The 21762-nt window shown below is 37.9% G+C and overlaps 1 protein-coding gene across 2 annotated transcripts in view; it reads left to right on the top strand.

Moving 5' to 3' along the window:
- Fbxl4 (F-box and leucine rich repeat protein 4) overlaps positions 1-21762 on the top strand; it is a 75814-nt gene that overhangs the window by 24363 nt on the left and 29689 nt on the right. For both annotated transcript variants that reach the window (XM_075971309.1, XM_075971310.1), the window contains 3 exons: positions 1545-1887; positions 7408-7652; positions 17653-17866. In XM_075971309.1, coding sequence (XP_075827424.1) covers positions 1545-1887; positions 7408-7652; positions 17653-17866 — 802 coding nt within the window. The remainder of the gene's footprint in view (positions 1-1544; positions 1888-7407; positions 7653-17652; positions 17867-21762) is intronic.

Raw genomic sequence — 21762 nt, 5'->3', positions numbered from 1 at the left:
GTGTGTGTGTGTGTGTGTGTGTGTAGGGTGTATGTGTGTGTGTGTGTTTCCCTTTTTGACATTGCTTGTCTGGGATTATTTATTTCCTGTTTTCTTATTATTCTTTTTCTCTCTTTTCTTTTATGTAGTGAACCTTTTTTGGTTAGATTTTTTTCTTCTAGCATGGCTGCTTTTATATTATTTTGATCCTGATTAAATTTGGTTTTATCATGTAATGTGTTTTTTTCTCCATCTCTGGTGACTAAAAGTTTTGGTGGATATAGTAATCTGTGCTGGCAACTATAATTTCTTAGAATCTGTAGCACATCTACTCCAGGCTCTTTTGTTTCCATGGTATCCTCTGAGAAGTCTGGTGTAATTCTAATTTAATTTATTTTAATTAAATTAATTAATTAATTATTTTTAGGCTTATGGAGCTGACGTTTAGGAATGGGGATGGGCTAGGAGGAGGTGGTGGGGTCTGCTTAGTTTTCTGGGAATGAGGACAAAGAGGGAGGGGAGGCTGCTGCAGGTGTTGTGCAGAACTGGGCATGAGACGTGGATTTTGGAGAAAAATTTTATAAGAAGACTTGTTTGGACATGGGATAGTAATAGAAGTGCCTTGGACATTCCATTGGAATGAGCTTAGACTCAAACTAGTTATAAATGTGCTGAGAAAAACATAAGGATAGTTTGCCGGAGAAGTGGGAGTCCTATTGGGAGGACAGGGGAGAATGTTATTCTTTTGTTATTTGTTAGATACTTGCTACATATTAGGCATATAGGTATGGCTAAAAGAATAATTAAATGGCTATTCAGGTTAAGGGCATATGAGACAGTTTCCTGAAATCTGGAAAGGATTTAATGACTGAATTTCAAGAACAGGAAAACATTGCTTGAAGGCTAAGGAGATGGCTCAGTCAGTAAAGTACTGAGGACCCCAGTTTCATTCCCAGAACTCTGCCGGGCATGGTGGTGTGCACTTGTGAGCTCAGTGCGGGCAGAAATGGAGACGGTGACTAAAAACTGAACAGAATAAAGTGGGTGGTGATTGAGGAATGATACTCATGGTTATCTCCGGCCTCCACACACACATGCACTCCTGTACACAAAAGGAACATGGAATTGTGAGTTCTGTAAGAGGCTAATAACAAAAATAGAAACGCTGGAGAGGAGGCCTTTGCTAAGTGAAAGGATCAGCTTTGCTCCTGACTTGGAGGATGTGCACAGCGGACGGTGTGTCCTCTGTGTGTCTTCTCTCTCAGTGTCTATCATTCTGCAATACTGAATTTGGTTCTTCAGATACCTTTAACTGTTGATTCTCATCTTTAGCCAATGTGAAATTTTGGGAAAAATGCAACCAAAATTTGGAGGGCTTGTCAAAATATTTTAAGTAGAGCTATCTGACATTTAGTATTTTTAATTTTTTTTGAAGTGGCTCTGTGTTTGACTCTGTTCACTCTATTTTTCCTTTGTTTCACACTGTATAAGTTGGGTCGGGGATGCACACTAGCAGCACCAGCAGACCTCATTCTAAACTGCAGCGGCGTTTCTTTCTTTGGCAGGTGGGAGATTCTTTGGTCAGAGAGACCTACGAAGGTGAATGCTTCCCAGGCTCGCCAGTTTAAACCTTGTATTAAGCAGATAAATTTCCCCACAAATCTTATACGACTGGAAGTAAATAGTTCTCTTCTGGATTATTACACCGAATTAGATGCAGTTGTGCTCCATGGTACGAAGGACAAGCCCCTACTATCTCTCAAGACTTCCCTTGTTGACATGAATGATCTAGAAGATGACTATGAAGAAAAGGATGGCTGTGGAATGGACGGCCTTAACAAAAAGTTTAGCAGTGCTGCCCTTGGGGATGGGCCAAATAATGGGTATTTTGATAAACTACCATATGAGGTAAGCCAAAAGTAGTTGCAATATTGGGTATAGCACTACAGAGTTTTAATGCTGGAATGACTGCTTATTTTTGCTAGGTATCAGCATTGGTGAGACACATAAAACCTGATATGTTAGAGATTTCAGTATGGAAAAAAACTAAAGAAATTTATTTTAAATAAATTTCCCTTTGTTTTGAATTGACATTAGAGACTCTAGATAAACTATTAAGTGTGTGTTATTCTGTCAGTACTTAGTAAGAGCCCAGAACATACACCAATAATAAACTGTACTGTACTTTTCTTAGCGGTGTAGTGTAGCAGTATGTGCTTGACGTTATACCTGTTAGACTGCAGATCAGCAGGTGAATGTTTATCCCCCTTAATAGCCACAGCTTCCCTGAGGATCATCTTCTTTATAAGCTCTAGTCTATATTCAAACTATAAATTTTGATCTCGACTGACCCAGTGTTCTTTTTATTAGAAATACCTGTTTGATATCTTGTTTTCAGTGTGTCTCTTTGGGACTTTCTGTGGTTATTTGTCCTCCCTGCCTCTAGACATCAAATGCCAGGAGTATTCTGTAGAAATGTGACCCCAAAATCTCTCCCCAGCTGCTTCTAATGCCCTGGAGCCAGGTAGACCTGGCATTTATGTCTTTTTTTGAAAACTGTGTGTTGTTACAATAAAACGTGATCTTTTTTAATGACAATTTTAGATCCAAATAACTCATCTAGATATCATTCTTATAAATAGATGGACATTTTACTTTCCAGTATAATGATACTAGTAGCTAAACTTGCATGGAATGATTAGTTAGCCTCTTGAATGTCAAGGAGTCATAGCACCTCCATCTGTTGAGTAGTTAAGAGTTAAGCTGCTGTGTAAAGTGGCTAAAGTTGTTAGGTAGAGAGTTTAAGGATCAGCAGTGTCAGTCAGGAGGCACGGACCCAAGGTTTCACCCAGGCCTTTCTGGACAGAAACAGCACAGATTAAGCAAGATCATTAATATCTTAGCTGGGAGAGGAAGGCTACATGGGAAGATTGATTTGGGAGAGAGGGACGTAGATGGTGATAATGCTCCTTGAGATCTGTTTGGCAGCATTCACCTCTAGAAAGTGAGTTGTTTTCCATTCTTACCTACTTCCAAAAGCTGCTAAAATAGGAATTTAGATTTAATATATTTTAAATAAGTTTTACTTTTATCCAAACTTGATAAAATACCTAGCTTGTAGCATTAAAAGGAATGATGGAGTCAGAGAGAAGTGACTATTCAGAGGTGAGAAGAACAGTAGGGCCACTCTTGCATTGCAGAACATCCTGTTCCACTGCGCCAAAGAGCATCCTCAGAGTTTGCCAAGAGCTTTGCAGAGTCTCCATCCAGCCAGTGATGTTCAGGGTGCTGTGTTTCTCCAATGCTTAGCAAAATTGGTTGAGATGGGGTCATGGATACTTTAGAATTAGTAAATAATTTGCTAAAAGTCTAGAGGAGATGCATGATTATAATGTTATGCTTTACACTTTTGTATAACTTTTTGAATGGGAGAAAAGGCTATACAATAATAGGTAATATTCCAGAAATTGCCCATAATATTCAGGCAATTTTATATATGTGCTTTATTCCATAATTTAGCATATTCAATTCTGGGAGGCAGAGTCAGGTGGATTTCTATGAGTTTGAAGCCAGCCTGGTCTACAGAGTGATTTCTAGGTAGTCAGGACTACACAGAGAAACCCTGTCTGGAAATATACAAAAAATAAAACAAAGGTATAAATGGGAGAGAAGGTGTGTGTCAGTTTTTTGTAGGTATCTCTTTCTCAGTGAAAGGAAGCAATGGGAGCTTCAGTAGAGTCAGAAGGTCTCTGTGGAGTGGATTGTGATTTTAACTTCTTTGTATAGTAAATGGTAAGAGCCTGTATAGAGTTTCAAATACATGATGCAACACACTCTCTAGAAGAAGCTAGGAGACAGAACCTGTATTCTTGAAGGGGCACTGATTAGGTATAAGGAAACGGGTTTCACAGAAAACATCAGTTCTGCAAAACAGGCTGAGCAGTCTCATGGAGTAGACAGAGGAGCAAGAGCAGGGAGATGAGCTGTGCTTGGGATCCCTTTGAACACATCACATCCTCTGTTCATTGTGATCCCCTAAAGGAACTTCATGCTTAGATGTCCTATGGACACAGCTTGATAGACATTAGGTACTACATTAGCAATGATTAAGAGCTGTGGCTATTTACTCTAAAATCTGTCTTCAAATGTTAGTGTCATGGTTTTGGTGACTTTTCATTCTTTTTATATTTTGATATTTTCTCAGGATGTTATATTGGGTATCAGAATTAAATTGGATCTAAAAACATTACTTAATACCATTGTGAAAGTTCTAGTTAATACTGTAGACATGAGGCATATAAAAGGTGTAATTTTGTAAAGTAAGCTATAAAATCATTTGCAGACAAGATGATTACATATTAGAATATTCAGGAGAATTAGGAAATAAAAGTAAGTTGACAGTTGCACAGTAATAGATAAATATCCGTATCTTTAGAAATGCCTAGACCATAAAAGATTATTAAATGTTAAGTCATCCCATGCCCTTGAGTAGAAAGATAAACTAAGACAAAAGTATCATGCATGTTTATCCACATACACATGGATCCCACAAAGACAGTGTCAGCTTTTCTTGAAGTTCTGTACTTAGTAAGTCCCAATTGAAATATAAAAAGATTTTTTATATGAAAAGTTCACCTAAGAAAAATGAAAATAATGAAGAAAATTCTGGAAAAGTGATCATGATTCTCACTTTGATTCTAACATACACACTAAAATTGTAGTAGACTTGGCTTTCACTGAAGGTTAATGAAATGAGAGAGGTGATGGGCAGATAAAGAGCTGAGTCCTTGAATAGACCAAGAGGAAAGAAGAAAACTCTTGGGATTAAATTTCTGTAATTAGCAGCAATAGCAAAAATAAAAGGGACTATGAAGAGGAGGTGGTGGATGATGAGGAAGAGGGCTGGAGGGATAAAGACAGTTCAGTATGTTTCCGCTTCTCTACCTTTCAGAATGGCAACATTTTAATATCGGCATTGTCAAGTACATAGGTGAATGGATACGTGTATACATGATGAATATATAGATTGATGTGAACACTCAGAACAACTTTTAAATGTGTGTAACTTACTCTCAAGATATATTTGCCAGTTTGCCAGGATGAACATGCATACATAATACATACACACAATGATATTGCAGTATTATTTGTAATAAGAAAACAGCAGGAAATACATCAATAAACAACTATTTTATTGTTATTGTGTCATGTGTGTGAAATGGAATAAGGTTGGTTCGTTTGTACAGATAGAGACCTACAGAGTATGTCATTGAATGTAAAAGCAAGATGCTAAACAACAAACATAGTCTCATTCTTCTAGTGCATACCCAAGAACAGTTCATTTATCTGGAAGAGATGAAAAAAAGTGTTAATAGTGCTTTTCTCTGATGTATGTGTATGTTTGTGGTGAGGGGTTACCTCATTTCCACATTTCTTCTGTGTTTGAGTTTTCTAAGTTTTTAACTGCATATTTTTGCTCATATATGTCTATAGGGTTATCTGGATGATGGAAATTTGTTAAAATGTTTGATTATGATATGGATTCTTCTTAAATTAATTTTTTAAATTTATTTTATGGGCCAGCCACAGTTTCCTTCCCTTCTCTCCTCCCATCTCCTTCCTTACCCCCCTCCTATCTACTTCTCAGAAAGGATGAGGCCTCTCATGGGAGTCAACAATGCATGACATATGATAGGGATTCTTCAGTGGTACTTTTCACTGAAGGAGACTGGGCTCTTGTTGAATGCATCATGGGTACTTCAAGCCATTGAGCAAGTTGAGGATGGAGGTGGGGAACTGCTAAGAAGTACTGCAGGAGAAGGGGCTAGTTGAGCTGACCTGAAATGATGGGATTTGTACTTAGGGACAGGTGATCAGCTACCACATCATCGTGGAGGGTGAGGAGGGTTCTTGCTCACTTAGTGGTTTTGGATTTTGTTTGTTTGGTAAAACTGGATTTTAGAAAGCTATATAAGATGGGCACAGGAGAAGTCTAGATAATGTCTAGAAAATGGACTAAGTAATGGTCAAATAGAATATTTCAGCTTTTATACGAATAGTTTTTACTTCCATTTTTATAAGTACATATGCAGGCATGCAAACATCCTGAAGTCATTTTTATAGCCTAGATTAAATGCTAAAAATAAATAGCAAGCCTTATTAGATACAGTATGTTAATCAGCAACTGCTCTTGTTTTATAATCTTGAAACTTATTTTAAAGATTATATTGTTCATCTGAATTTTAGAATATTTGACTCAAAGCAGTGGAATTCTGATCTAACATTAATATTGAGTTTACATGATAAGTTGAAGAAGGTCATTTATTTTAAAGGGTATAATTGCTTATGGAGAAAATTCAGGTTGATACTTCATGTTAAATTAAAAAACTTAACCTCTCTCATCTAAAGATTTTTTTTTAATTTTATTTATTATGTATACAGAGCTCTGCCTGAATGTATCCCTGCAGGCCAGAAGAGGGCATCAATCTTATTACAGATGGTTGTGAGCCACCATGTGGTTGCTGGGAATTGAACTCAGGACCTTTGGAAGAGCAGCCAGAGCTCTTAACCACTGAGCCATCTCTCCAGCCCCCATCTAAAGATTTTTTATCATTAAGCTAATGTGCAGTTTTTATTAAGATTCTTGGTTCAGTTTAGGCTGCTTAAAACATTGTTCTTTGAAAACTAGTTTAGAAAGCCCCAGCTGGAAAGCAAATCTCTGACTAGTTCAAAGATAATTGAAATTAAGAGATCCCTTTTGTCTCCCTTTCCTAGAATTCTGTATTAGCTCCTGGCTGTTCCCCTTCAGCTCCTGGAGTACCCTGTGCTACTCTATTTCTTTCGCAAGCTTACTGTGCCGCTGTAGTTTGAATCCTTTCCATGGCCCTCATTCCTTTCAGGATAAAATCCAAGTGAAGCTCTGTGTAACCCATTCTCACCCCCAGACTCTCTTCACCCTCACCTCTAAATGGCACTTGTCTGACAGGAGTATATTGCTCTCTGGAATAAGGTCCTCTTAGGTCTTCAATAACACTCTGGGCTTCTCTTTGTCAGTGCTGTTAAAGCATCCTACTTACTGATTCCACCAGAACTGAGTGGAAGCTCTTTTCTATTGTTATAACCAGTATCTGCCATATAGAAAATGTTGTCCATGAAAATTTTTATTATTCAACAATTAGCAATGTTTATATCCTTGTATAGTATGAAAATGAGTTGTCAGTTTAAGTTGAGAATTTGAGCAGTTTTTAAATTCAGTAAAGTATGTGTAAGTTTGTTTCTATTTGAACACTTTAGTGAATATTGATTTATCTGCTATGCGAAGATATTGCTTGAAACTGTGATACTGCTCTTTATTAGACCACACTCTGTGTTTGTAAAAAGTGATACCGTTCTTCACTCTTGATGATCTTGGCTTTCTGTTTTATATAGCTCATTCAACTGATTCTGAATCATCTTTCACTACCAGACCTGTGTAGATTAGCACAGACTTGCAGACTTCTACACCAGCATTGCTGCGACCCTCTGCAGTACATCCACCTCAATCTGCAGCCATACTGGGCAAAGCTAGACGATACTTCACTGGAGTTCCTACAGGCTCGCTGTGCTCTCGTCCAGTGGCTTAACCTGTCTTGGACTGGCAACAGGGGTTTCATCTCTGTGACAGGATTTAGCAGGTACTTACAAAACCTTGTTGAAACTTTTTATTAAGAGACTAGACTTTGTAAAAGTGCTCTCAGTACAATTTATAAGCTGTATTTGTACATTTTAAGAATAAAAAGAATTAGAGTTCATGGTTAGAATATTGGTATTTATAAAAATAAATGAGTGTTAACTATCCTCTTCAGCTAAACTTCATAATGACGTAAGGGCCAACTGTATCCTTTACTTCTTGTTTAGATCTCAAATGACTTTGAACCGAACTGCTTTTTTTCTTTCTCGTATTTTCAGCACAGATGATTAACACATTTAAAAAACTATTTCCAAATCAAAATCTACCTCTCTAATGTGATTTGTCAGAAATGGAAAACAATTTATTACAGAACATTTTTAATTAAATCTTAATTACATGTGCAATACATCACCCAAATTTAGAAGCTCATTTAAGCTAATTATGTTGAAAATGAAATTGCATGCTAAATAGAGGACGGCGCTTGCAGACCTGCCCAGGTGTTTCTGCTCCTTTCTATTTAAGCATTTAGTTTCCTTACTATTAAATGTCACCTGTTAAACATTTGAAAGCTTGCGGAAGTGCATATTCATTTAGTAATGCCATAGTAATTTTCCCTAGGATACAAACAGGTGCTTTTTTCTTAACCTTGATGGTTATTCTTGTATTGCCATATGATCCCATCATTTTCATAAAGTCAAACATGGAGTACGAACTTTCAGACACTCTCTGTTATTTTAAATTCATAAATACTCTTTTATCCTGTTCCTGGGGCTGAGCCTAGGCCTCGCACATGCCAAACAACTGCTCTTGCACTCATCTGTACATCCCTAGCTCTTCTTGTTACTGTGATTTTACTTTCTATTTTGAGACAAGGTCTTGCTAAGTTACCCAGGTGGCTTTGAACTGCTTTGTAGTTCAAGTAAATATCTGACTTGGAATCTTCCTACTTCAGCCCCCTAAGCAGCTGGGATTGTGAGGCTGTGCTGCTAGGGACAGCCAGAGAGCATCTCTATGGAGGAAGGTAAAGAAAAGTTAGAATAATAGGTTTTGTGGTTTTAGCTGAGAGGATGAAGTTTCTCTAACCTGTCTTGGATAAAAGGAATGCAGCTCTCTGTAACTCATTCTAAGGGGAAGAGACACGCAGGCAGGAGAAACTAGATGGACTTTGCTTTTGAGGCCACTTCTGAGACCTTTCACTGCCCTTGCAAAGGACTTTGCAGGCCAAGTTTCTGTATTGGGTCCTTGAATTTCAGCAGGATCTTAGTCTAATGCTAGTTTTCTCTGCCTCAAACATTCCATCTGCAAAGTTTCCTCACTGCTAATAAGACTGATAAAAACTGAAGCTAATTATGGCTGTTTGAGCATCTACTGTTCACCATAAACTGAAGACAAACAGTATGAGCTGGAGCAAGCGGTGTCAGTAAATATTGCTTTATATTAGAAAGGCCCACATCATGCCTCAATGATTCCACTGGAGAAATTAATTTTCTATTTTTAAAATTAGGAATTTAGGGCTGACAAAATGGCTTAGTGGATAAGGGCTATTGCTGCCTAAGCTGAAAACTTGAGCTGGATCTCTGGGATCCACAAGATGAAATGGGAAAATGGAATCCTCCAATTGTCCTCTGACTGTCACAAACTCCAAGGTGTGCACGCATCCACACATATTAATACCCATGATAAATAAGTGTAATAAAAACAATTTTCAGTAGAGCCTTGCTTCACCTATGTGTCAAGGCATGGTAGCAGGTATGGTTGACCATGTAAAGAGATATTTGCGACATCTAATATAGTCCTTCCTTCTACAAATGAAGAAAAGATATGAAGATGAGCATATAAACATAGTCTTTGCATACTCTCAAATGACTGGGGCTGGGTGGTGATAGAGCATGCCTTTAATCCCAGAATTTGGAGGCACACAGATCTCTGAGTTCAAGACCAGTCTGGTCTACAGAGTGAGTTCCAGGATAGTCAAGGTTACTCAGAGAAACCCTGTCTTGAAAAACAAAACAAAACAAAACAAAATGAGAGGGTGGCAGCTAGTGACTGTAGACATTAAGGAAAAGACTGGTGGTGAGAAACTGAGGTATGACTGTGGCACAGTGATGTGTGTGGTGATGACAACAGCCAGTACACTGTAGAAGTTATATTAAACGAGTTTCCAGAAACTGTAGAAGCATCGCTTGTGAGGAGAAATCTTAACAGTGCTATTTATTTAGACAGGCAGTGGATAGGGTCTTGTTTGCCGTTAGAGCTTCAGTCTGCTTTCTCATTAGCAGTTCTGCTTCTGGTTTTCAGTTCACCTGGCTTTGTTGTGGTGGGGCTGTCTCCAGGGTCACAGAATATGTATATCCATTTAAGTTACCCTATCTGACTGCAGTGTGTCATTCAGTCAAACCATACATTTGCTAGCATTCCCTTGAGCACAGCCACTGTTCACATTTAGAAATGTATTTAAATACAAAGAGAAAGGTAGGGGTAGGGGCATGCTGCAACTTTGTCTGCTGATTGCTTTTGGCTCTTCGACTTGACTGAATTGACAGTCATTATGACTTGGAGGCAGCCTTCTCAGAATAAACAATAAATATGCATAGCTTGATTATTAATGAATCATCTATGAATAAGTGGTACTCTATTTATATGCATTACTGTGAAGATTTATTTATATAATACTTCAAAGAAAAAAAGCACATTTTACAGCAGAGACCATTGGTGCTGTTCTGGATGAGGATTTGGGGAGAAGTTTGCTGTTGTGGTCTAAAAACCTTATTTGTGAAAGTTAGCACTGGGTAGATTTTAAAGAACTTTTTAGGATCTCTTATCATCAGAAGAACAGAGAAATCAGTTAAATTGGAATAAAAAATTTTTTACTCAGTTATTAAAACCTACTTCCAGCCCCAGATTTACCAGTACTGCCCATGCATGTCATTACTTGAGAAAATCAATTCTATTTAATTTCACTTTGCTCTGCATCCCCATCTCTGAGGTCTTGTGTATTCACTTGCCTCTCTGCCTGTTTGTGCTTTAAAGCTTAATCATAGCATTCTGCTTAAAAGCCTAGGGTCCACTTTAGCAGTACCAGTTTTTTTCAGTAGGAGCCAAGTCTCTCTGATACCCCTTCCTCTATGTAGGATTTTATCCCGGCCTCAAGATCTGGTCTAAGTAATTCATACTCATTTCATCAGCAAGCATGTTTGGATGCTTTTGAGATCCAAGAACTTTATTGGTTATTGTCTTACTAGATTTCATTTTGCTAAAATACCCTTTTGGGGAAGGGAGTTATTTGGTTTACAGTTCTAGAGGACTATGACCACCATGATGAGGAAGATATGGAGTGAGGCATGGTAGCAGGAAGAGAAGGCTGGCTGTGCTTCTATACCAAGGAAGCAGAAAGAATAGCAATCAGATCTATAGAACCACATTCCCCTGGTTCTCCATACCAAGGCCAGTGGCCCACTACCTCCATTGAAGCTTGGTGGCTTCTATTAAGTGCACGTTTGAAACTTCTTTCTCTCTTATCTCTATATTCTGGCTAATTTTATATCCATTTGGCACAAATGTCTCCATAAAATCATGCTAAGGGCAAGCCTGTAGGGCACTTTTTAAATTAGTGATTGATGGGAAAGGCCCAATATTATTGGTGATCCCATTTCCAAGTACGTTGTCCTGGTTCTGTAAGAAAGCAGGCTAAGCAAGCCATGAGGATCAAGCAAGCAACACTCCCTATGAGCTCTGCATCGGCTCCCGCTTCTAGGATCCTGTCCTGATTTCCTTCAATGATGGACTGTGATTTGAAAGTGTGGGCCTTTCCTCCTCAACTTGCTTTTGATCATGGTGGGTCATCACAGCAGTATTAAGCTTAACTAGGAGAGCTACCATTGAAGGGTAGTACCATACAGAATAACTAAGAAGTTTTGGGTTTAATGGCTTTATTTTTGGAACATATTTATTAAATAATGTTCTGAGTTATTTGAAATTAAAAACTATCTTAAGTATTCTTTATTATAATACTTGTAGGCTCAGCTAACAAGACATAATTTTAAAAATCAGAAACAATGGACATTTATAGCTAGTTCTCTCTATCTCTATGCATCAGACAGATTTTGAACATCACTGCCTTTTATTTTGTGGTGAATAAACTCATATTAAAAACTCATTCATGTGATGTTAATTATTTTAGGGTACAAGTTATTTAGAAAAGTATCCCTTATATGTATTCCTCTAGAACAATGTTTCTCAAACTGTGGGTTGCGCCCACTTTGGGGGTCAAATATGAGATATTTACATTACAGTTCATAACAGTAGCAAAATTACACTTATGAAGTAGCAACAGAATAATTTTATGGTTGGGGGTAACCATAACACAAGGATCTGTATTAAAGGAGCGTTAAGAAGGTTGAAATCCACTGCTCTAGATGGACAAATTAATTCAGCTTGTAAGAATAGGTAATTTCTTTCCAGAGACCTCCTTTATCATACCAGCAGATGTAATTCAGGATTGTTTTATCAGAATCATAGAACCCTACAGAGGGTTTTTGGAACACACAGATGGCATATCTCCATCAAATCCTACCCATCAGAGCTCAGGGCACCCCATGGAAGAGGAGGTGGAAAGAGTGTAAAGGCCAGAGGGGATGGAGGACACCAGGAGAGCAAGGCCTCTCAATCACCATGAGCAGAGCTCATATGAACTCAGAGAGACTGAAGCAGCACGCCGGCACCCAGAGGTCTACACCAAGTCCTCTGAGTGTATGTGTGGCTTCCAGTTCAGTGTCTTTATGGGACTCCTGAGTGTGTGAAAGAGGGGCTCTCTGATTCTTGTACTTTTTCTTGGATCTTTTTCTTTCGTTTATTTGCTCTGTCCAACTTTGATGTGATAGTTTTTGTTTTATCTTATTATATTGTATTTTTGTTATGTTTTGATGTAATCTCTTAGAAGCCTATTCTTTTCTAATGAGAAACAGAAAGGAAGTGGATCCAGACGGGAAGGAAGATGGAGAGGAACTTAGAGAACTAGAGGAGGGGAAACTATAATCAGGATATACTGTATGAGAAGAGAATATTTTTAACAAAAGCAGGAAAATTAAAAAAGAAAGTTTTAAAAAATGAAAGTAAATAAAACCCTTAATATTAAGTAATACTAGATGAGAATTCACAATGTAGAACAAACAGGCTGGGGGAAATAAGTTATTTTCCTTCCAAGTCATATGACCCACATCATAATTGAGCTGAATACCTATTGATCAATCCAAAAAAACAGTGTAACTTGATTAAAATAAAATTTCCGTGGGCACATTAAGAAATGATTCATGTAAGATTGTTGAGTCTATTGCTACTGCCTTTGCAGGATTGATATATTATGTAAAGTCAGAAAGAGAGAATATGAACATGTTGATTAGATAACCTACTGAGAGTAAAAAATAGTGCATATCTGAATATCTGAAAACGGAGAAAAAGAGCAGTATAAGAATGGCAGTTGTCTGCTGGCAGGTGGTGGCACACACCATTAATCCCAGCACTCAGGAGGCAGAGGGAGGTGGATCTCTGTGAGTTCAAGGACAGCCTGGTTTCCAGAGTGAGTTCCAGGACAGCCAGTGCCACAAAGAGAAACCTTGTCTCAAAAAAAAAAAAAAAAGAAGAAGAAGAAAGTGTCCAATTCTGTCATCCAGGTCAGTTTGAAGTTCTCCTTTCTGCTTGATAAGGTTTTTAGTGATTAGCTTGACACTCCTCTGTACATTCTTTGGAGGAAAAGTTTTCCATAATGAAAGCAAAGAAAGGAAAGAAATGTGCAGTCATTCTAACTGAAGTATGGGGGGAAATGCAGATAAAAGTGCTTTGACCAATAGCAAAGACCATTAAGAGGTAAGAGAACACTAAAGCATGTAGTTCTCAGAGTCCATGTTTTCTCTTTAGCTTTTTTAATCTGAAAATCGTTTTAGAAAGTATTAAATTAAAAATAGGACTTACTGATTTTTGAAACTGAGCATTCATTCTTAGATTGCTGATTTGTAAGTGAATGGCTCACCATAACCATGTGTACACACAAAGTAATTAACAATATTAATTTGTCCAATCTGTGGGACTAGTTTGATCCCATGAATAGAAAAGTACCTTTTTATCACTAAAACTTTAGGAAGGAGTCTGCACAGGTCTAAGCCACATAGTGCCCCAGCACCAAGAGAAGTAGACACAAGTGTCCTTTGCTAACCTGGAAAGTATCTCCAGTTGATAGCTGCTAGCAAAGGCAAAGTTAGTTTTCTCACTGGGTATGCAACCCACCCAAGGGCAAGCTCCATGAACAGCAGTAGGCGGCTATCACAAAATGAATGCAAAGGTATTTTTGGAGTTTTTGTTTTTTCTTAAAATGTTTTGTCTGGGCATTTTCTTTTTCTTTTTTTTTTAACCTTACAGTGTCCTTTGCTTACATGTTAGAGTTTCTGATTTTGTGTTTTTATGAATGTGTGTGTGTCTATGGCTATATGTGTTTCTTTGCTCTTTCTTTGGCTCTTTTTTTTCCCGTTTGCTTCTGGGTTTTTGTTGTCTGTTTTCTAGAGAGAGAGAGAGAGAGAGAGAGAGAGAGAGAGAGAGAGAGAGAGAGAGAGAGAGGATTTTGGTGGGTAGAGAGGGGGAATCTCTGGGGAAAGTTAGGGGAGAGGAAACTGATCAGAATATATTGTATAAAAGTCTATTTTCAATTAAATAGATACATTTAGGAAGTGAATTTTTGTAATTGTAAGATTTACTCAATTGCTTTTTAAATGCGCTTAAATGCCACACATACTTCTTACTGGTCTTGATGTGTGACAGCATCCCTGAGAAAGCACCTTAAGGAAGGAAGTTTTTTTTTGGTTCCCAGGTCTAGGTACAGTGCGTCATGGCAGGGAAGGCATAACCGTGGAAGAGGCTGGGAGCAGGTGGTTGCATAGTACCTGCGTCAGGAAGCACAGGGAAGAATGCTGGTGTGCAGTTCCCTTTCTTCTTTGTGTTCAGACCAGAACCCCAGCCCTGGGAATGGTGCTGTCCTCAGTTAAAGTTGAGTCTTCCTGCCTCAGTCAACAGAAGCTATACCATTCTCCACAGACCTGCCCAAAGGCTAACACAATCTCAGTAATCCCTCCCGCTCAGATTCCCAGAAGCTAACGTAATCTGGAGAATCTCTCATAGACGTAGTCAGAGGCTTGTCTTCTAAGTGACTCTAGGTCTAAAGTAGATAGTATTAGCCATTATCCCACAGTAATGTTAAAGACTGTATACCAAGAATCTGTTTCAGTTGCTGAACGACATGGAGAAGCTTATAGAACTCAGTATAAAATGTTAGTAAAGAAGTGAATTGTGGTTAGAAAAACAATGAAAAACAGATTTGCTGGAGTTGGATGTGATGTGTTGGAAGTTTGTCACCATTCAGCACTGCCACTTTTGAAGTGGATACAGAATCTGGCTATCACCATGTTTGGTACCACCTTGTGGATCCATTGAGTAGTCCTGTCTTCCTTAAGTGTTGTAGAGTGTCTTGATGGCACCCTACTCTTGCCCCTGCTCGTCTCTGGTAAATTATACAGAAGCCAGTGCAGTCTTGGTAGGACGCAGGTGTGACATCACTCCTCTGCTCATAGATCCTGGCAAATGGGAACCCTTCTTCCCCCAAATGAAAGCCAGAGCCTTCATAGTGGCATTGGAAGTGTTTCCTATCCTCTGATGTATTCCTTGCCCCTCCCTTTTGCCTTCTGCATCAGTTTCTGCCCCAGCCAGTACACTTGCCCTTCCCTTTGGCTGGAATGTTCCTTCTCTAGATGCCTGCTTTGCTTGCCTCCTTTTGCGTCAGGCCTACCTTGCCCCCTTGCTGAGACTTCTCTGACGATGCTTCTATGGCCTTTTTATGCTTTTATTTTCCCCCTGACAGTTTTCACTCTTTCATATACTGTTTATTTTACTTCTTTGTTTCTAGTCTCCTCTCACTAAAATGTAAGTTAGCTTTCTGAAAGTGTTCTATCCATGATGTCTCCCTTCGTACACTGCATGTTGTAGTGGAAGTCCAATAAATATTTACTGAGTGAATGAATGTGCTGGAATAGAGGAAATAGAGCTGTAGGAGACCTGGGGTGGGGGTAGGGAGTCACAGGAGAAGCCTCAGAGTGTTAAGGAAGGAAAGAGCAGAAATGTCACAGATAATCACAGTAATAAGGAAGGCTGTTTGAATTTAGAGTTTAAAAGGAAAAGGTGAATTTAGGAAGAGCTGAATACAGATTGCTGAAGATTAGCAAGGGATGGGTATTTAAAGCAAATCAGGAACAACCAAATTCTTTTGTTTAAAAGTGAACTACAGAGTGGCAAGATGGCTCAGTCCTGTAAAAGTCCTTAAAAGTCCTTCTGCGCAAGCCCGCTGGCTGGTGTTCTTCCCCAGAACCAGCAAGGAGGTAGAATGAGAGAATTGATGTCAAAAAGTCATCTCTGACTCCACACATGTGCACATAGATTTTTCAGAGATTAAAACTTTGCTAGTCAAGGTTTAACTTACATTTTTAATGTTTACGGGATGCTGTGCAAACTGCTTTCATGTACTATTTAATGTTCAAAACCATGAGGCACTATAGTAAGTACTATTCAAATCTGCCTTTGATACACAGAAAATGATGAGATGTGGGTGTGGTGGTTTGAATAAAAATGCTCCCCATAGGCCAATATATTGGAGTGGTTGGTCAGCAGGGAGTGGTGCTACATGACAGGGATTATGACATCTGGCCATGTTGGAGGAAGTGTGTTGGAGGGAGGGAGGTGGGCTTTGGGGCTTCAGAAGCCCAAGGTAGGCCTAGTGGCTTGCTCACTTCCTGCTGCCTACCAGCCGGATGTAGTCCAGTTACTCTCCAGCACCATGTCTCTCTGTGTCCCACCAGCTTCCCACAGCAATGGTAATAGACTAAACATCTGAACCTGTAAGCCAGGCCCTAATAAATGTTTTTCTTTATGAGTTGCATGGTCATGGTGTCTCTTTACAGCAATAGAACCCAAATAAGACAGTGGATGAATCTCCATCCCACTCCAGGTAGTTGATAGAAAGAGTACAACAGGGCAAAAGGAAAGCAGTCCATATTTGCTGTCTAGCCCCATTTCATTTATTAAAAGCTTGAGTTATCTGATTTAGTTGGCTTTTATTTTTAATGTGTGTTTGGGAATTTCTTAAATCAATTAGAAAAAGTTGTGATGAAGTTAAGAGTGCTAACGTGGTTTGTTGGCACTGGCCGGGGATAGTAGGTGTATTATGTGAGGGCACAGCTTGCTCAGTTGCTAAAGCTTCATAGAGTTCCAGCTTTCGCATTCACGTTGAATCAGATTGTTTTCTAAGACAGCTATGAACAAGCAATTCACCAATTTTCATTCACTCGAGATAGGTAATGCAATTTCTGATGAAATGTTTTCTATTCTTTTATATTTTCTTATTTCTATGATTTGTCAGAATTTGGATGTTTTATATTAATTCTGAAGTTAAGTAGTCCAGCTACTAAATGGCAACAGCTAGGGGAACATAGTACAGTTAAACCAACCTCCATAGTTTTTGAATAAAGAGGAAGCCAGTCTGACTGACTTCAAGGCCCTTTAATTAAATCTGTCATTTTGTATGCTTTATTCAAAATATATTACCCTATTCTGAAAGGCCATTGTTAAGAGAGTGACATATTCCAAGAGCCTGGGTTTTTATATTTTTGATTTTACAACTCCGATGTGAATTACAGGTATGTAGAACTATCTCCTCTGCCATCTTAATTTTCACTTAATAGTAGCAGACTTTGTACCATGTGAATCCATTATCTTCTCAGCTTGATTTATTTTAGTTAGTCTTGGACATTTCACCATGCAGTAAGAAAGAACTTAAGTGAATCAAGTTATGTATTTTATTTAGTAGAATCTATTCTCCTAAGCACGTCTGTTAAGGGATGATACAATTTCAAAATTCTTGCAAAATTGTTTTATAAGTTTTATAAAATTTTCATTGAATATTGTTTTCACAGGTTTCTAAAGGTGTGTGGATCTGAATTATTACGCCTTGAGTTATCTTGCAGCCACTTTCTTAATGAAACTTGCTTGGAGGTTATTTCTGAAATGTGCCCAAATCTACAAGACTTAAATCTCTCATCCTGTGATAAACTGCCACCTCAGGCTTTCGGTCACATCGCCAAGTTACGCGGCCTTAAGCGGCTCATTCTCTATCGTACAAAAGTAGAGGTAAGAATAACTCATTTGTGTTGTTCTTAATGAAGCATCCAGTTGAATATTTAGTTACCTTCAATTATTCATGTGGTTTCTCACTTCTAAAGCCAAGGTTAGGATGTCATCTGGATACGCTAGAATCAACAGAACTTAGCCGCTTCAGAGTTATAATATATTGTTATTTTAAATGATAAACTTTCAAGTGTTACCAATGTGATGCTTCTCATCCCAGGGAAAGAAATGAGTAGGGGTGGGGGAGTGAGTGAAGGGAATGATTTAGAGGAAGGGGCTGGCAAGTGCCATGCAGGAGGACTTTTACTTGGAGTTGGAGGAAGCAAAATGCATAGTATTAGAAGTAGCCATAGGGGTAAAATTAATGGCCCCAAATCTCATGTTAGTAAAACAGAATCTTGTCATATATATGCTTGCTTTCTTCACATACATTTGTAGGGCACCTTTCCAAGTCAGTACATGCTAGTTTCTGACTTTCCATTAATTGTATACTGTGTGTTGTACTATAGTTTACTAGCCATTCTCCAAGTGATCAAAATTTTATTTTTGTTGGCATGTCCATTTTATAAAATGTCTAACTAGTAACAGTCTCCTATATATGGTTTCCATCTTCTTGCTGTTGTCACTATGGGATGCTGATATTTCTGGATTAAAAGACAGATACTAAGATCCCATAATAAACAGCGAATTTGTTTACTTGTTCCTTCTCATCCAGACATATAGGCCTGCTTTGGTGCTTTGAGCATTCTTTTTTAATCCCAACACAGGGCTTTGTTCATCTCATTATCTGCACTGTATTCCCAGCATATTACATTTCTTAATAATTAGCAGAGTCATAGCTCATTTACATTTTTAAGATGGCTTCTTGAACACTGACTAGAAGAAACCTCTTTTCTTTTTGCATCTCTTGTATTACCCAGTTTTATTTCCTTTTTCGTATCCCTGCTCTAGTATGATTGATATTTTCCTGCTTGTATTCTGTCTCTTCACATTAGGATACATAATTTTAGAGGTGGTGGTGAATATTGCCCTTCTTTTTCATTGCATTGTTTCCAGGTTCTAGAACAGAATTTGGTCAAGATTGACCATAAGCAATTATCTACTAAATGAGTGTATAAATGAACCCAGTACATTTCTTGAACTGGTAATCTCCAATGAAGTGGACCTTTACGTGCCTTGAGTGTTGAGCATCTAAGATAAAATACAGATCTCACTGGGTCATTATGAGTACTAAATTATGTGTAATGTATTTATGCATTCCTAGAGAATATAAGCAGTTATTCAAGGTCATGTAGCGTCAGAGGAGTTTGTAGTGTAATGCTTTAGTGTGAAGGAAAGGCTTCCTCACTTTTCTGCTCAATAGCTTTTTGTGTGACTACATACTTACGTATATACACTTATCAGGGGTTTCACTGAGATGTCCTTCCATTCCGTGTTGTTCTCTGATAGAACTTCCCGTCTGCTCATGGAGATCTGGTTTCATCTAAAGATACACTGTCGTTCTCCTCATTTAGCTCCCGAGTAGTTCTGGCTCCACTTATGTGTTGCATGTTACACTTTCAGGTGCTAGTTTTCCCTTTCATTTAACTTTCACTGGTTATTATTAATATAGAAGGAAATTTGGGTCTTTAGATGTATTTTTCTCATATGTGTTCCTCTTACTGATTCATTTACAACTCTTGGACTTTATTATCTTATAGTTACATAATCAGGAAATTAATACTTTTTCTAGTTTTTGAAGTATTGCTTACTAGGTAGAATTTTGTAAATATAGAATCATAGAGTTTTGACAGATTTGTCAGTGTTTTTCCTAATGCAATGGGAATCTCTAACTTTTCTTTTTTTAATCACATACCAAATATTTGACTGGACCTATCATTGGGTTCCATATGCTTGGAACTTATGGTGAATTAAACAGACAACATCTCATACAGCAGGTGGTTTTAATTTGATCATCCTTATTTTAATTAAGAATATTATATGGAAATATAGTAAAATTTTGGGCCTCAGTTAACGGAATCCCTACATTTCTGGGTAATCCCTTTGTGGTTTGTTGTTCATGTTTGGGTCTGGGTATTGAGCCCAGAGCCTTGGATGTGCAAAACACTCCCTCTACCATGGAGCTGTGCTCCCCGCTCCCTCCATAGTGTTAAAGTTAGTGCATAGCTAGGTTGGTTTCCTAGAATTTTGGAACCATATTATTTGGGTATGGATGTGGATGATCACTTCCTAATTGTATGTCTTGAGGTTATTATCTTCCAGTACTTCCCTTTTATAAACTAGAGACATACACCATCTTGAAAGGCTGTAAGGATTGAATGTTTTAGTGCATGTAAGCATTTGCTACAGAGCTAGTTTCATAGTAAGATCTATTCTTATAGATGTTGGTTATGTATATTGTCTTCAGCGAGATCAGTTATGATCTTTTCATTCTTAATCAGGCTTGGGCTATCTCAGTTTAGTAAAGTATTTATGAAATTATTTCTTTGATTTGAATAAATGTGAATAATCAGAATGCACTTTAAAAACCATGTAGGCTTATGCCATTTTTAGTAACACATCTGAGTGGACACTTGATTTCATAGCAGATGTGGAGTATAGTTTTCCCCTGTAATTTATAGACATTGAATGTGTGGATAGGAGCTCTGATCAAATGCAGTTGGGATCAGTTTGGTGGAGATTGTTGAACTGGAATGTAAGAGGTGATCTGGGATCATAGGAAGAAGGCTATTCCAGTTATGATTCTGCCAGTGATAGCCTTTGTGATCTAGACTAAGTCTTAAGACTTACCCACCCTAAGACTTTTATTTGTAAAATGAGAAGACTGTAAAGTATCACTTTAAAGATAGCCCATGTTTCAGTTGTCTGTGGAAAAATGAGCCATCATTTATGTGGCTGTAAAATTTTTAACTGTCAAATTTTTAACTGTCAAAAATTTTTATCTGCTGTCTTAAATAGTATTATCTATTCTGAAATGCCATGGTTTGTTACATCTACTGTAATAATATTTGCATGCAACTTGTTGGTATGTATGTTTTATGCTATTGTGATTAATAATTATATTTTATGTGACTGTATAGTTTAGATTAATAAACTATAGTTATTTTAAAAGACTTAAGCAAATATGTACTTTATTGGTCAGTGTACGGACAGCTTGAAACCTTATGAATGAGATAATGCCTTTTAATTGTTTGTTTGTTTGTTTGTTTATATTTTCAGTGCCTTGCTTTTAAAAACTTTTTACATAAAATTTTTGGCTTTGAAAACTTTGTAATTCATTTGCATCGATCTTGGAAAGATTATCTGCCTGATGATATAAGGAATTCAATAAGTAATAATAATTGCATAGTTATAGTGTTATTTTACTACGCATTTCATTTATTATGTGATTCCATATTGGTTTCATAATATTTATGTTTTATTGTTCCTACTCTGACTTCCTTAAGTTTATAATTCATTCATGTAAATGTTTTAAAAGACAAAACAATTATCAGTTACCAAACTTTCTTTTACAATTTGTGAATTTCTTTCTTATTTGCCCACCTTTCAAACTTTGTAACAAGACTGCCTTGTTACTGAACAGAATTTTAGCCCTTGATATCCATTTGCTTCCTTCCTTCCTTCCTTCCTTCCTTCCTTCCTTCCTTCCTTCCTCCCTCCCTCCCTCCCTCCCTCCCTCCCTCCCTCCCTCTCTCTCTCTCTTTCTCTTTCTCTTTCTTGTTCTCTTTCTCTCTTCTTCTTCCCCTACCTCCTCCTTTTAGTCTTTTCCACTTATCTCTCCCCGCAGGCCTCCAGAGATTTCAACAAAACATGACATATCAAGTAATAGTAAGACTAGGCAAATACCCTCATAAAAAGGCTGGAGAAGGCAACCCAGTAGGAGGGAAAGGGTTCCAAAA

Source organism: Microtus pennsylvanicus, chromosome 5 (genome assembly GCF_037038515.1).
Source record: "Microtus pennsylvanicus isolate mMicPen1 chromosome 5, mMicPen1.hap1, whole genome shotgun sequence".
Classification (NCBI taxonomy): Eukaryota; Metazoa; Chordata; class Mammalia; order Rodentia; family Cricetidae; genus Microtus; species Microtus pennsylvanicus.
This window is presented reverse-complemented; position numbering and strand designations above follow the sequence as displayed.